Source organism: Prionailurus bengalensis, chromosome B3 (genome assembly GCF_016509475.1).
Source record: "Prionailurus bengalensis isolate Pbe53 chromosome B3, Fcat_Pben_1.1_paternal_pri, whole genome shotgun sequence".
Lineage (NCBI taxonomy): Eukaryota > Metazoa > Chordata > Mammalia > Carnivora > Felidae > Prionailurus > Prionailurus bengalensis.
In genome coordinates this window covers 21,134,003-21,149,360 of record NC_057355.1, presented here as the reverse complement: position 1 = coordinate 21,149,360, position 15,358 = coordinate 21,134,003, and the positions used below count along the sequence as shown (strand labels likewise).

General features: G+C 53.0%; 1 protein-coding gene across 5 annotated transcripts in view; it reads left to right on the top strand.

Annotated features, from left to right (window-relative positions):
- The window catches only part of APBA2 (amyloid beta precursor protein binding family A member 2), a 273,865-nt gene that overhangs the window by 252,928 nt on the left and 5,579 nt on the right, over nt 1–15,358 (top strand). For all 5 annotated transcript variants that reach the window (XM_043554843.1, XM_043554841.1, XM_043554842.1 and 2 more), the window contains 5 exons: nt 1,616–1,702; nt 4,395–4,580; nt 8,689–8,868; nt 9,917–10,129; nt 11,702–11,821. In XM_043554843.1, coding sequence (XP_043410778.1) covers nt 1,616–1,702; nt 4,395–4,580; nt 8,689–8,868; nt 9,917–10,129; nt 11,702–11,821 — 786 coding nt within the window. The remainder of the gene's footprint in view (nt 1–1,615; nt 1,703–4,394; nt 4,581–8,688; nt 8,869–9,916; nt 10,130–11,701; nt 11,822–15,358) is intronic.

Here is a 15,358-nt window from a genome sequence, read left to right as displayed (position 1 = left end):
CTCTATGTGTGTGTCCCTGTTCTCTGATCAAGTACATCATAGCGCTCAAACTTCCTGCAAACTTTTTTTTTTTTTGCTTCTGGTCCAACCTGTTTTTGTTTTTTTTTTTGTTTTTTGTTTTTTTTTTTAGCAAAAAGATTTTGAGGAACAGCCCCACACTATAACTAGAAGCATGTGGATGTAGGATATAACCCGGTTTTTCAAATCAGAGAAAAAGTAGTTCTTCTACATTCCTGCAAAGTATTTTCACCTGGATTATTTTGAACTGTGTTTTTTTTTTAATTATTTTTTTAATGTTTTTATTTATTTTTGAGACAGAGAGAGACCAAGCATGAGCAGGGGAGGGGCAGAGAGAGAGAGGGAGACACAGAATCCAAAGCAGGCCCCAGGCCCCGAGCTATCAGCACAGAGCCCGACGTGGGGCTCGAACCCACATACTGTGAGATCATGACCTGAGCTGAAGTCGGACGCCCAACTGACTGAGCCACCCAGGCGCCCCAGAACTGTGTTCTCTTTAAAATCTGTTAAAAGCAGTGTCATTTCGTGGTGGGCTGAAAGCCCCAAAGACTGCTTCCCTTGAAAACAGAGCTAAAATACGAATTTATCAATATTATACAGGGCCCCTCTGTGACTCTGAATTCTTGAGGAATCGTCAGCAGGAGGATTTCTGATTTCAGATTTTTTTAGTGAGGAATTAAATCACATTTTATGCTCGTTTGAAGTGGAAGATATGCCACTGTGGGCTCCTAGTGATCACAAAGAATTACTTACCTCAGTGGGTACACCGGAAGAATTTGTATTTCATTGCCACTGTGCAGCAGCAGTTAGGATTCCCATGGATGTAAAACCCAATGACAAGCTATCTTGGTTGAGGGCAGACCCTAAATAAATAGTGCACTCAGCTTCTAGAACATTCCATGTACACATAAGAATTGACCATATGATGAAGGTATTCCAGGAGCTGACAAAGCAGGGGCATTTGTGTGACAGATTCTTCTGGTTTCTCTGATGTTGCTGGGAGGGCAGCACTGAGTCCGGCTGGAGTCTTAGTTCCCTTAGGGTTTTTGGAAGACCAGCATTAAGCCTGCTGGGGCGATTGACATGACTAGGATTATTTAAATCAGAAGAAGATGCTGACAATCTAATCCAACTTCTTTGAAAATTTCTTCCCCATTTCCTGGGGATATTTGGAATCCCAAATCCAGGAAACGCATGTAGCCTGAGTACAGAGACCCTGTACCTTCACCGGGCTTGATAAGGGTCGGCAGGCAGGCCTACTTTTTAGGGAGTGGAAGGGCTGCGCTTTGGATGCTGGGACATAAGACCCCAGGCGTCCAGCCCCCCTCCATGCTCAGGCTTCCGGAAGCTGTCTCCTCCCTCCTCCTTCACGCCCTGTGCAAACTGCCTTTAGAACTCACTTCGCTACAGATTGCGCTGGAAGGCGGTGTGCAATTTAGATTTCCCATGGCTGCTCCAAGCTGGGGCAGCATTTCCCTCTAGGGGCGCTCAGGGTCATTAGTAAAATTGTCAGGCTTTTGTTCAAGTTAGTTGTTTCTTTTTTCTTTCTTTGTTTCTTTTTTTTTAATTTGTAACAGTATCCACTGTCCTTTCTTAGAATTCGGAGGGGGATGCCCAGACTCTGACGGAAGTGGATCTCTTCATCTCCACCCAGAGGATCAAGGTGTTAAATGCGGACACACAGGTAAGGTTTTAAAGACCATTGTTGAAAATCCTGTCATTAAACCCCTAACGTCCCACCTCTAATCGCAGGAGAACTTTCCCTCTGGGATGAGCTGAATGGCTGTCCCCAAGGACCATTGCTCCTCCGGACCTTGGGTCTTGAATGGGTTGTGGATTCTAGAGTAAGCTGCAGGGGACCGAGGAGCATCAGGCCGGGAAGATAAAGACGCCGGGGATGTAGGTGTGCTGGCTGCAGCTGAATTAAATAGACGAAGTGAAGGGGAAGGAAAGCGGGATTCGGAAGCTGTGTGTGCTCACCGTCAGGATTCTAGAATGGCCTTCCTGAAACCTCCGTATGCCGGGTCCGGGGAATGGAGCTGGAGGGTGGAAATCCTGTGGCAGCCCTCTGCCCTCTGAATGGGTGGTCCTCCATCAGGGGGCCAGAGTGGGGGGGGGGGCGCTGTCTTAAGATTTTCTACCTGTAAACCATGTGTTGTGGCCAGCGTCTTCTCATTTTTCCTGTGCTTTACACTGCTGTTGGTGGAAAAGACAGATCCATGAGGAGGAAGTGAGCCATGCAGGATATAAACGCCTATGAGCTGAGAAGGAGAAAGAGGGAAGGAGGCCAAGGGCAAGGGGTAGATGGAGGGAGGGGTCGGGAAGGCCTCAGGCAATGCTGTGTGCTTGAGGTTTGCTGAGAGGGAGGCCCCATTCACTCTGGGGCCAGATCTCCATTACTGGGCCTTTTTGAGGACGGCCAGATGCCGGGGTAATGACCCCTTTGATTCTTTGTCATCAGCGAGTAATCTGTGTGGTGTCACTGGATGTGTGGGTACCCTGTTCCCTCACACCCTTTTTCGCCTGAAGGTTTTAGCATCCAGTGATCATCTTGCTTGAGTTGGTTCGAACATTGGAAGTGCAAAATGGTGATTTTCTAATCATGTCACGCTCTCCACTTGTATTATCAGACCTCTCTCTATCTGTGCAGAAGACCTTTTGTTTCTTTCTCTCTCTCTCTCTTCACTGTGGACTGATGTTTGTTTTTTAACTCGTGTTACCTCTGTTAACTTCCTTATTCTTTTTGGTGCTCCAATGATCCCAAATTCAGCCGGCCAGAGACCTTTAAACTGGGTCCTGTGTGGTTTTAACATCTTCCCTCTAGTCTTTGCTCATGTCGTTGCTTTCTGAGACAGTGAGGTATTCTGAGCTCCCCTTACACTTGCCCTGCCCCAGACCTGGAATCAGCCATTTCTTCAGGGAGCCACACACAGCTCTTTTTAGTGTGGGGAATGACATACAGCAACAAAGACCTGCGTGCTGGCCGTGCTCAGCATTGTGGGCGCGTCGTTGCTCCTGGGCCCTTGCAACGAGCAGAGCTAGACAATACATGTGTTTTAGAAGGCTGTGAGTTCCTAGGTGCCCCTCCGTCTGGGAGGACAATGGCTCTACCCTGGACATGCGGGCAGAAATCAGGAAATGCTGAGGAGCCACCACCACTGTCCCCTCTCCAGTCCCCCTTTCTGAAAAGTGGCCCTTGTGGTTTTAAACCTAGCCTTGGCCAGAAAACAGCTCAGCTCCCAGAAGACAGACGTGGGGCAATACCTGCTGTAAAATGGATTCGTGAGGAAGAAAAGGGGCTTCAGAGGCTGCCGAAGCACCCAGTTTTCTTTTGTGCAAACAGCACAAATGCATAAAAGAACAACTGATTAGTTTCTCCGAGCCTTCTTGCGCAGCCTGTTAGGCAGGGGTCACGAGCAAGACAAGACGCTCAGTGGAGAGTCCTGTCAGACAACAAAAGCTATCAAGAGTAATGGACCTGCCAGGAGCCCAGGGAATTGAATGGCTACTGAGACCCATCCATCAGTCAGGGGAGCTGCCTCAGTGTCCCCTGACCGGGGCCTGGGCTCTCTGGGAAGAACTTATCTGTGGAAAATGTTGGCCTTGGAGCCTTCCTTATCTGCTAGGGAGAAACACATGTCTTCCAGGGAAGGAACCCTTCTCCAGAGCCACAGACTACCTGTGATCAGGTGGGGACAGGCTTCACTGCCGGCAGCCTCCCTGCTCTCCCTCCAGCAGGGACCATGAGCTCCACCCCAACATCGTACCTCCAAGAAGCAGTGGAAGAGTGCTGTAGGCTGAAGGTGAAGGCAGATTCACCTTGACTGTGAATCGCTCGCCTGAAATTCTGTGTTCACTGGAGCAGTGTATTCTCAACCAGGGGATACTTGGCAAAGGCTGGAAATATCTTTGGTTGTCACAGCTTAGGAAGGGGGAGATGCTACTGGCATCTAGTGGGTAGAGGCCGGGGATGCTGCTGAACATCCTACAGTGTATGGGACAGCCCTTCACAATGAATGACCCACCCCAAACATCATCAGTGTCAAGTTTGAGAAGTTCTGAACCTGAGTGTTTTTTATTTTTATTTATTATTATTATTATTAACATTTATTCATTTTTGAGAGTGAGAGAGAGAGACAGAGCATGAGTCAGGGAGGGGCAGAGAGAGGGACAGTATCCGAAGCAGGCTTCAGGCTCCAAGTTGTCAGCACAGAGCTTGACGTGGGGCTCAAACTCACAAACTGCGAGATCATGACCTGAGCCAAAGTTGGACACTTAACCGACTGAGCCACCCAGGTGTTTCATTTGAGTGTTTTTTAATGGCTTGTTCTCCCTGACGTTTCCTAACGTGGACCCCTTCCTCTCTCTCCTGACAGGAAACCATGATGGACCATGCCTTGCGCACCATCTCCTATATCGCAGACATTGGGAACATCGTGGTGCTGATGGCCAGGCGCCGCATGCCCCGGTCGGCCTCTCAGGACTGCATTGAGACCACCCCCGGGGCCCAGGAGGGGAAGAAGCAGTACAAGATGATTTGCCACGTGTTCGAGTCTGAGGATGTAAGTAACTGCACAGGCGTGCCACACCCCTCTCCCAACAGCCCAGACTTCACCAGGGCTCCGGCATCCCAGGCTTTTTGGAAGCCAAGTCTCAGGTAGAAATCCCATGCACTGTAATTGATGTATTTTCTAACACTCAGAGTTTGCAGAGATGGTGAACACAGTTCTACTTCACTTCAGGGCTGTTTATAAATTGAACCATAGTTAAATAGGCTGGGGGTGGGGGGATTGGTGGCTAGCTATCTGAAGATATCCTTTAACAAAACCTTATCCTCCTAAAAGAGAATACTCCTTGACTTTTTTCTGTTGTTAAGATGCACATTTTCACATGTGGGGCTTGCACACAAGGAAGGCAGCGTCTGCGTCTGGGGAGTAGCTCTGCTTTCACTCGTGACCACTTCACATCATGATAAGTTGAAAAATAATTCTGAAGCTTAAATACTGCAGGCTCACTAGGAGACCATGAACCCTTTCACTCTTTCCTTCAATGGGATGAGAGCATCTTTCTGAGCCTGGAATTGGATAATAGGGATGGGAGAAGGGAGCCCAGGGCCAGGAGGTAACAGGAGAGAATGGGCCCAGGTCTCTCTGCTGCCCCCTGGCGGGAAGATCTTGTTGTGGCTGTTGCCAAAGTAGAATTTTTATTTTTTTTTTAACTTTTTTTTAATGTTTATTTATGAGAGACGGGGGGGGGGGGGGGCTTGAGTGGGGGAGGGGCAGAGAGAGACATACACACAGAATCCGAAGTAGGTTCCAGGCTCTGAGCGGACAGCACAGAGCCCGATGCGGGACTTGAACTTGTGAACTGCGAGATCATAATCTGAGCCAAAGTCAGACGCTTAACCAACGGAACCACCCAGGCACCCCCAAAGTAGAATTCTTAAAAAACAATCTCTTCTCCGTGGACACTTGGCAAGGATCATTCTTGTTCACATATGGACTTGCAGGTCAGAAATCTGAAGCAGAGGGGAACGGCCCCCCAGGTTTTACATTTGGAGACTGTAGGGATGGAGGCAGCCATCTTTATTAAGAAGTTGAAGACAGCTAGAAGTGCTTTGCAGTAATGGCATACTGATTGGAGAAGAAATTTAAACACACCCACTGGTGCACACACATATTCTTTTCGCCACAATACAGGTATTCGTGGACACCTAATTGGGCACTTCTGTGTGACTCAGGGCTTGAGGATGTCATAGAGACTGGGGTGGGTGGTGGTTGGTGAAGATGGGCCCTTGGGAAGGGCTATGAGTGAAAGGCAGGGTAAGACAAGGAACAGGCCAGCAGTGGAGGGTGAATGGTCTGCTGGCACATAAGTCATGAGGAGCAGGGGGCACAAAGGGGAGGTGGCCGCCCCTGTGGATGGCTGTGGGCCAAGGGGTAGAGAAGGGATACTGCTGTCGGGGGGTGCTGCTGTGGCCCAGTGTTTTCAGTGCAAGGAGAGAAGGCTGAGGGCCAATAAAGGTGGGCATGAATAGGATTCCCAAGTGGTCCTTGAAGGAGGGAGGGGAAGGACCCATCCCCTGGGGTGTGTCCAGGGACGCTGAGCAGCTGCCCAGAGCGTATGACCTGGATGGTGGCTCCGTCCAGGGGGGCTGCTGGGGATGAGTAAGGGATCTCTGAGGGTCTGGTGACAGTGGTGTGGGACACCTGCAGAAAACAGGAGTGGCAGTAAGGATACCAGGGCTCTTTCTGAGCCTCAGTTTCCCTCTAGAAACAGTTGCTCCTGGGCTGAGGCCAGTGTAGATGAGCCACACAAAGGAGTGCTGGGGGTATGGCAGCTCCCTTTTCCCTTCCTCACCTCCTGTAGGAGGTCAGTCACCTCTGGGCACCACCCTGCCAATGCCAGCCCCTGGCTGAGGCCCCCTGCACTCCCCACCTTCCTGGGTGGGACTCCTGGCCTCACAGCATTGAGCACCCACAGGCCCAGGCTGTGAACTGGGGGGCAGGTGAGCCCCTTGTCTGAAGGGCTCCAAGTATGTCCCCCAGTCCAGCTGGGAGAAACACGAGGACACAGGGTGGATGGGGAAATAGGAGGCTGCCACCAGCAGCTGGCGGGGAGATGCCAAGGGCTCCTGGATGGCACCCCAGGGAACCCACTGTCCCTAGGAGCTCCTATGGGTTGGGCTGGGGCACCCAGGCAGAACCCTAGGTGGATCCCAGGGCACTGGGCAGCCCTGCCAGACTATAAGTGCAGCTGTGAAGGGAGTGTTGCTCTCAGACTCCCACCCTGTCAGGACCTCAGTCAGCTGGGGACAGACCTGGAGGCGTCGGGGCAACCAGAAGCAAGTCCTGAGACCCCAGGGGGGGCAGGACAGTTCCCAGGCTCCCTGTCCCCCCTACCCTCACCTTCTACCCTCTGGCCTTGGCTGCTGCTCTGCTGTTCTCGGATGTGCCTCTCCCGGGCTCCCCACCCTCCGATCCACTCATGTCCAGGCTGGGGTGTCACTTAGTGGTCCCCAGGACACAGCATCTCTGCCTGGTCCACCCAAACAGCACTGCCAAAATAGCAAAATACTGATCTTGGGAGTGGGCAGGGCTTACTCCAGTGAACATTGGCTTGTCCTTCCTGTAAACTGTTGAGGGCCCAGTGTAGGAGGGCAGTTCAATCTAGAATTTGCACCTATTTCAGGAAAGCCTTCCACGCTCTGCCATTATTACCTAGCCCAGCCCACTTCGTTACAGAGACATAGTCATTTGTGGCACTTAAATCATGCAGTGTGTAGAAGGAGGAAGGGATTTAGGCATTTAGGTCAAATCCTTTGTTTCCCAGTCCTGAGGTTTGCTGAGGGCACCCATGCAGAAGGCCCCCTTGATGGCTGTTGGGGAGGCAGGTGGTGGCAGGGGGTAGACCAGCACTGGGGTCCCCTCACTCCAGGGCTGGGGGAGGAGGCCCTGTGGTGGGCCAAGCCGCTGGGAGCCCTGTTGCTCTCCAGGGCCACACAGCTGTTAGTGTGCTTGGCATCCTTCTGGGAGCTCGGGGTTTAGCTCTTGCCACCCACCTGTCCCCCATCTGCACACTGGCTGGTGACAGGGAATGCCTGACAATGACTTTTCAATGTCCAGGACTCTGCAGTGTCAGAGATTCAGTAATGTCCACACAAGTGGTTCCCTGAAGTGGAAGGAAGTGATTTTCTCTGTGGGGTCTGTGCTGGTGTCCCTAGGTCTGGTGCTTCTTATAGACCTCAGCCTGGAACAGCCACACCCCCCACCAGAACAGCTGAACACACACCTGCCTCCCCAGTTGCCATTGGGTTCAGTTGTTGAGGAGACATAAATGTTGGGGAGACAACTGACAGTCTCTGTGACACTCCCTGAAGAACACACCTCTAGTCTATTTTGGAAATAAGAGGGGTGGAAAGAAAATATAGGACAGTCACCAATGGAAGCAACAAAAATATGATATTTAGCAAACAATTCATAATTTTCTCAGACTTTTTGAAATTGTGCTTTGTTCTGGATGGTCTGGGACTTAAACAGCTCAGGTGGGAGCAGTCAGGATTGGTCCCTGACGGCAGATAGTCAGCCGACCAGGGGGCGTTAGTGGGAAGACAGCTATCACCAGAAGAGAGCCTACAATTTAAAAAAATTCTTTTTAATGTTTAGTTTTGCTAGAGAGACAGAGTGCAAGTCGGGGAAGGGCAGAGAGAGAGGGCGAGACACAGAATCTGAAGCAGGCTCCAGGCTCTGACCTGTCAGCACAGAGCCCAGCGCAGGGCTTAAATCCTCGAACCGTGAGATCATGACCTGAGCCAAACCAACTGAGCCACGAGCCACCCCTCTTTTTGTTGTTGTTGTTTATTTATTTATTCTGAGAGAAAAAGCAAGGGAGGGGCTGAGAGAGAGAGTCCCAAGCAGGCTTCACACTGTCAACACAGCTCAATGCGGGGCTCTAACTCCAGAAGAGCAAGATTATGACTTGAGCTGAAACTGAGAGTTGGATGCCTTACCCACGGGGCCGCTCGGGCACCACCCCCCACTTGTTCCTTTAAGCCCGGACAGGGGTCCTTTGTAGGCTTCTGTGTGCACTCTGCCCCCAGCCGCGGCCACTCTGCTCCAGGCAGCATGGAGCCTGTGCTGGTGTCTCCAGTGGGCTTCTCCCTGCCCACAGGCCCAGCTGATCGCACAGTCCATCGGCCAGGCCTTTAGCGTGGCCTACCAGGAGTTCCTGCGGGCTAACGGCATCAACCCAGAAGACCTGAGCCAGAAAGAGTACAGCGACATCATCAATACCCAGGAGATGTACAACGATGATCTCATCCACTTCTCGAACTCAGAGAACCGCAAGGAGGTGAGCCGCATGCACCCTCGGCAGGCCCCGGGCACCACGCTGCACTGGCCTCTGCCACCCATGTTGGGTCCCTGAAGAGCTGGGGCCAGCCGGCACTGCCCCACACCAGCTCACTGCCAGAGGACTGGAGCCCTAGAAGGGCTCCTCAAATCCCTGTCTTCACTGCAGAATGAAGTGTTGCCCAGAATGCTTGCTCCTTCCTTCAGAGCTGAGCGCTTGTGTGTGAAATGAGGTGTTGTTGTAACAAAGGAGCTGATTACAATCAGTCTTAATGACCTTGAAAATGTGCCTTTTAATGCTGCTATTATCATCTACTGGAGCTCAGCACCCAGGAGGTGTTTCTGAAAAGCATATGAGAAGCATCTTTAAAACAGGGAACTTGGGTGCTCTGCCCAGGGGAGTTTCAAAGCTTCCAGGAGTGGAGGCCTCAGCAGGTTCCTGTGTGTGCTGTTGGGGGGCAGGGGTGGGGGTGGGGGCAGGGGGAGGGCCTTAGAAAGTTATCCTAAGACACAAGAGCAAATACCCTGGGGATGACCCATACCCTGACTGCTTGCAAATGAGTGGATGAATGACCCTTATTGTTTGTTGAATGAATAAATGACCCTGGCTGCTTGTTGAATGAGTGAATGAATGAATAATCAGACTGCTTATTGAATGATTGAATGAATGAATGATCCTGGCTTCTTGCGGAATGCATGACGGGCAGCTTTCTGAGAAAGTGACCCTTGGGATGGATGGGACGTAGGACTTTTCTAGACAAGAGCAAGAGCCAGGGGCAGATATGAGGCCTGGAGTCTGAGAACATTCTTCTTGCCTCCTCCATGGGTATGTGGGAGGTGAGGAGAATGGGAGGCAGGATACTGGAGCCATGCTTGGGCCTGGGGGAGTCCATGCTGGGCATGGGCGGGAGGGAGTCTGCTCCTGGTTTCCAGGATTGTTGGGGGCACCCCAGGAGGGCTTGGGAGCCAGAGCTGGGTGAGGCTGGAGGGTAGGTGGGCAGGTCCCCGGCCCCCATCACGGGCACCTCTCACTGCTGATTTCCTTGCAGCTGCAGCTGGAGAAGCACAAGGGGGAGATCCTGGGCGTGGTGGTGGTGGAGTCAGGCTGGGGCTCCATCCTGCCTACAGTGATCCTGGCGAACATGATGAATGGCGGCCCAGCTGCCCGCTCAGGGAAGCTGAGCATCGGGGACCAGATCATGTCCATCAACGGCACCAGTCTGGTGGGGCTGCCCCTCGCCACCTGCCAGGGCATCATCAAGGTGCGCACACAGGGCCCCTGCCTTGTTTTATTCTCACTGCATTGTAATCCCCCCTTGACACATGAGGAGACATGTGCAGACAGACCCACCCAGTGATGTTGACCCCAAGACTACACCATATCACTGAAATCAGAGAAGGACCTGGGCTGCCCTTGGGGGTGAAAAGGGGATGTTTGGTTTCACTTATGCCAGTTCTGAGGGACACGGACCCCCGGCAAGGGCCGAGGACCCACAGATGCAAGGTGACCTGGTTTGCATGGGACTTTCTCAGGTTAACTCCAAGAGTCCCGTTTCCGGGGCATACTGAGAGGGATGGTCACCCTGCATGGGTGTGAGAGCCGGGAGGCTGCTCCTACCGTCTGACCCGTGAGTTTGGGCTTTTAGAAGATGCTGAGCTGCTGGCCTCTGCAGGGAATGGGGGGTGGTCTTCACACCTAAACCAGGTCTCCAAGAGCCCCAGGACAGAAAGAACAGAGAGACCAGGAGGCCTGGCACAGCATTGCCTTTGCTCTGTCCAGGGTCTCCAGACGGTTCTGCCTGCTTGGGGGCCATCCTGTGGCCTTCTGTTTGTGGTCTGCCCCCAGCCCCTGTGGCTTGTTCCCTCCTCATCTGCTATGGTCTTGGTGCTGGAGGACACCCCTCTGCCCTCCCTTGTCAACCTGGGAGATAAAGGGCATTCTCAAGGTCCGAGCATCCCATGAGCCGGCTCTCAAAGCCAGCCCATCAGAGCATGTGCCTGATGAGTGACCACCTAGGAAGACAGATGATAGACACAGGAAAGGCTTCAGTCTGCAGTACCAGAGGTTTTGTCTGCCTGGAGCTTCTCTCTGAGGGCTGCAGTTCCTGGGGTACCTGGTCACCCAGGCTCTGATGGGGCTGTGTAGGGAGCAGGGTGCCCACTATATCCAGGCAGCTCTGAGCAGCATCCAAGGCTCACGACTGGCCAGAGGAACAAGCTGAAACTGCAGCCACATTGAGGCCTGCCCCCCGCCCCATCCTCACCTCACCCCCACATTTAACCTCACAATAGGGGCCTGGGGTGCATCCTCTCTGGGGCCTGAGGTCACCCTTGGCTGCAGCTGGCCCAGTCTCTGTGTGGATGCTAGATCCCCCGGCTTACAGATTTTCACTGAGCTTGTCACTTCCTGACCCATCAGCAGTTTTGTCTGGAGGAAGGCTTCCCCATGGTCCTTCCAGACAGAAAGTGCTCCTCTGCATGCAGTGTGGGGAGGGCCCCTCCCGCAGTCCTTGGAGGGTGACCCTGGTGCTGTCTCTTCGGTTGTGTACAGTGGTTCTCAGGGCCTGGCCTCTGGCTCCAGGAGCAGCTTGTCTTCACATGGGTCAGAGGGCACAGCAGAACACAGTGGGCCACGGCACCCATTGCCACGTGCGTGGGAAAGCCAGTGGCCCCGTGTACAGGTAGCACAGAGGGACGTAGAGGCCGGGAGGTGACTGACCCATCGGATCCAGGGCCACCCCCCTGCCAGCCGACTCCTCCTCGGTCTAGGCCTGTGAGAGTGTGCTGGTAGGTGGCATCTAAGGCTGCCTCATGACCCCTTCCCCTCTCTGCAGGGTCTAAAGAACCAGACGCAGGTGAAACTCAACATCGTCAGCTGTCCGCCAGTTACCACGGTCCTCATCAAGCGGCCTGACCTCAAGTACCAGCTGGGCTTCAGCGTGCAGAACGGGATTGTGAGTCTGCCCTCTCCACCTTGGCCACCTTCGTTGTGCACATGTGGGCCCAGATTCAGGGGGCTGGGGGGTGGCCACTCTCTACCCACTCTGTCCCTGGGACCGCTCCCATCTGATGGGACAGGCCCTGACTGGTGGGCACAGTGGCCAGCAGCCAGGCCACACAGGGCAGGAGTTTTCAGCAGCTCCCAGGGCAGGCCTGAGTCGGGAGGGAGGGCTGACGTGTGGCCTAGGAATGGGTCCTCAGGCCCTACGTGAAGCATCCTTGTCCCTGTCATGGCTGTTCTCGGCAAACACCTGCTTTGGAGGAGAGGCAGGAGTTTTTTCCCCATTGCAGTCTGGATACATACAGCCAATGGCAACATCTGACTCCCTGTGTTCAACAAACAGATATTCAATCGTTTGCTCGTTCATTCACCCACCCAGAGCCATTCGTGAGGTGTCTGCACCATGTCAGGCACTGAGGAAGCAGGAGGGTTTCCAGGAGGAGGTGATTCTGGGCTTGAGTGAGTGTTGGTCTGCCCAAACATTGCGTGTTCCTTAGGCCAAAGCTCTGGATTCAGAGTTCCCGCACCCTCGGCCTCCTCTGAGGACAGGAGAGCTATCCTTTACCCCTCACAGCATGCTCAGGTTGGAGTGGCTTCACCCAGCCTCCCCACAGGGGCCTGGCCTGGTAACTTTTCCCTCCATGTAGTGTCCTGCTGCCTTGCAGTACTGGAGCTCTCCCCTGGGTGGCGCCTCTATCATGACCACCAGCCTCCTGTCCCCAGGGCCAGTGAGGCTCTCAGATGTGCCCTTCTCCCCTCACCAAGCCCCACCAGGAGACCTGGCTCCAGCTGGCCTGGGGTAGCCACAAGGCAGCTGGTGTCCTCCAAGCAGGCCAGCAGTGACCAGGGAGTCCCTCAGCCTCCACAGCACCTGACCACAGCTGGGTGGATGGTGGCAGGATGCCTGGCTTGGGACCGGCATCAGTCAGCTCCTGCGCAGACCCATTGTGGTTTCCTGCCTTGATCACTACAGAAGCACTTCCTGCACCAGGTGGCAGTGGTTAATGTGCAGGGTAAGCAGTTAGCTGAAGGATGTCCCAGCACTGGGGCGTCTCAGTAAATCTCGGTGCTGTCCCATGAGAGGTGAGAGGGAGGGGTCCTCTGCACAGCTGTCAGTGTGCATGTGCACATATGTGTATGTGCATATGTGTGTGCTTGTACGTGTGTGCACACCTGTGTTTGGCGGCGTGCTAGCCTGGGCTCTGGCCTCCTTCTGGAGCTTAGTGACCCTGTCTTTCCTCCAGAACGAGAGGCCCATGTGGCTAAGAAGCTACATTATGTTGTAGAATCGGCCTCTCTCACCCCCTTTTCTTTAGCCCCAGCTGTCTCCTAGGACATCTGTTTTTTGTTTTAATTGTGATAAAATTGATTATCATCTTTTAAAACACTGTTTATTTATTTTGAGAGAGAAAGAGAGAGGGAGGGAGAGAATCCCAAGCACACTCTGCCCTGTTAGCACAGAGCCTAGAGGGGTTCGATCCCATGAACCATAGGATCATGACATGAGCTGAAATCAAGAGTTGGACGCTTAAGCAACTGAGCCCCCAGGAGCTCCTCGATTATAATCTTACCCATTTTCAAGTGCTCAGTACATTCACACTGTTGGGCAGCCAATCTCAAGAGCTCTTCATCATGCAAAAGTGGAACTCTGCATCCACCAAACACTGACTTCTCATTCCTGCGCCCCCCCTGCCCCTGGCTTCTGGCAGCCACCATTTTATCTTCTGCTTCTGTGAACTTGAATACTCCAGGTGCTTTATGGAAATAAGTGGGATCAGACAGCACTTGCCCTTTTGCAACTGGCCTATTTGACCCCCAGCATAATGTCCACAGGGTTCATCCACCTCGTAGCATGTGTCAGAATTTCATTCCTTTTTAGGACTGAATGATACTCCATTGTAGGAATAGACCCCATGTGGTCTTCCACTCATCCATCAATGGACATTGATGGGTTTGGGTTGCCTCCACCTTTTGACTGTAGTGACTCATGCTGCTCTAAACATGGGTGTGCAGGACTTCCATTTTTCCAGTCTATCTAGTTTCATTGTTGCCAGTACTCAGAGGCCCCCTGATCCATCTGTCTGGGGTGTCAGTCCATCTGTCTGTCAGTTCTAGGAACCAGGAAATGGAGCCACAACCACAGGACATCCCTGTGGAGCTGGTGTCTGCAAGGCTGGTCCAGTTAGGGAATGGCATTTTCTGTCACCATTTCACAGAGGACTAAGGGACAGGGAGGTGAAGTAACTTGCCCTCCACACTCCCAGCTGGAGCAGAGCAGGGATTGGGCCTGAGGCCAGCTGTTGGGAAGAGCAGACCCACACTCCCACTGCCCACCTTCAGACGCTTGTATGCAGTGGGAGGGTGTCAGGGGGAGCATGTGCATGGATTTGACACCATTTACGAGCAGTGCAGGGGCCAATAAGTTTGTATCTAGGGCCCAGGGCATTAGTTACCTGAATTAGCATTAGTAAGTGCTCCTGAAGCCTTGATTAGGGCTTCGGTGGTGGGCCAGCCAGTCTCTCCTCTGACTAGGACTGCAGGGACCATTGTGCCCGCTGACAGTGGTGTGCCACGCAGCCAAGTTCCCCTGAATCCTCTGGAAAAGTTTGCTGACATCTGAGTTAGTCTTGCACAAGTGCTTTTTCCATTTTCAGCTTCATTACACCCAGAGTACAGTGCATTAGTTTGTAGACAGGCCACGGATGACCCACTTAGCACTGTTTCTAAACGGATCCTTCCTCTCTCTTTCCACACCACCATTCAAGAAATCAAGATGTCTCCCGCTGGGAGACACCAGCCTTCTCCCCCACAGAAGTGCACCCCGTGAAGTTGGAATGCCCCACACCCTGGTTCCTGTGGGCACCTCGTTTGGGAAGGCTGGGACCAGTGTGTGTGTGTGCATGTGTGTGCTTGTGTGTGCACATGGCCTTCTCCTCAACACTTCCTGCTCCCTTCTGTCCTCTCCATCTGCCTGACCCCCAGATTCCAGCCGGGGTCACCTGCCAGGGTGGGGATCCATCCTCCCGGCAACTCCCTCTGAGGGTGCAGAGCTGTTTTCTCCTCCCTCTTCACCTTCTGTCCTGAATCTCCGTGACTATGGAGGAAGCTGCCACCAGGGATTGAAGATTGCACCTTCTCTGGTGTGTCTCCTTCTCTGCTTGGCCGGGAGTAAACTGGGTGCTTCTTGGTAAGGCTGGGAAGTGAACCAGGTCACCCCGAAGCACCTTCTTCAGGATCTTCAGAGAAACAGTTACAGTGGGGACAAAATGCCCTTAAATCATTTGGGAGGGGGGAAGAAAAGAATAGAAGTTACTCCTTAATTCTTGTATGGAGAATTTGGGCAGTCAGGCAGGCAGGGAGCTCCCCGTTTCTGGAAAATGGGTGGCCACGGCTCACCCTGCTTCTCTCCTTCTGCCTACCTCTGGTTGAGCCTGGACTGTACCGAGTGCTCAGGTTCCAGTACTGTGACCAGCTCTGGGCAGGAGTCCAG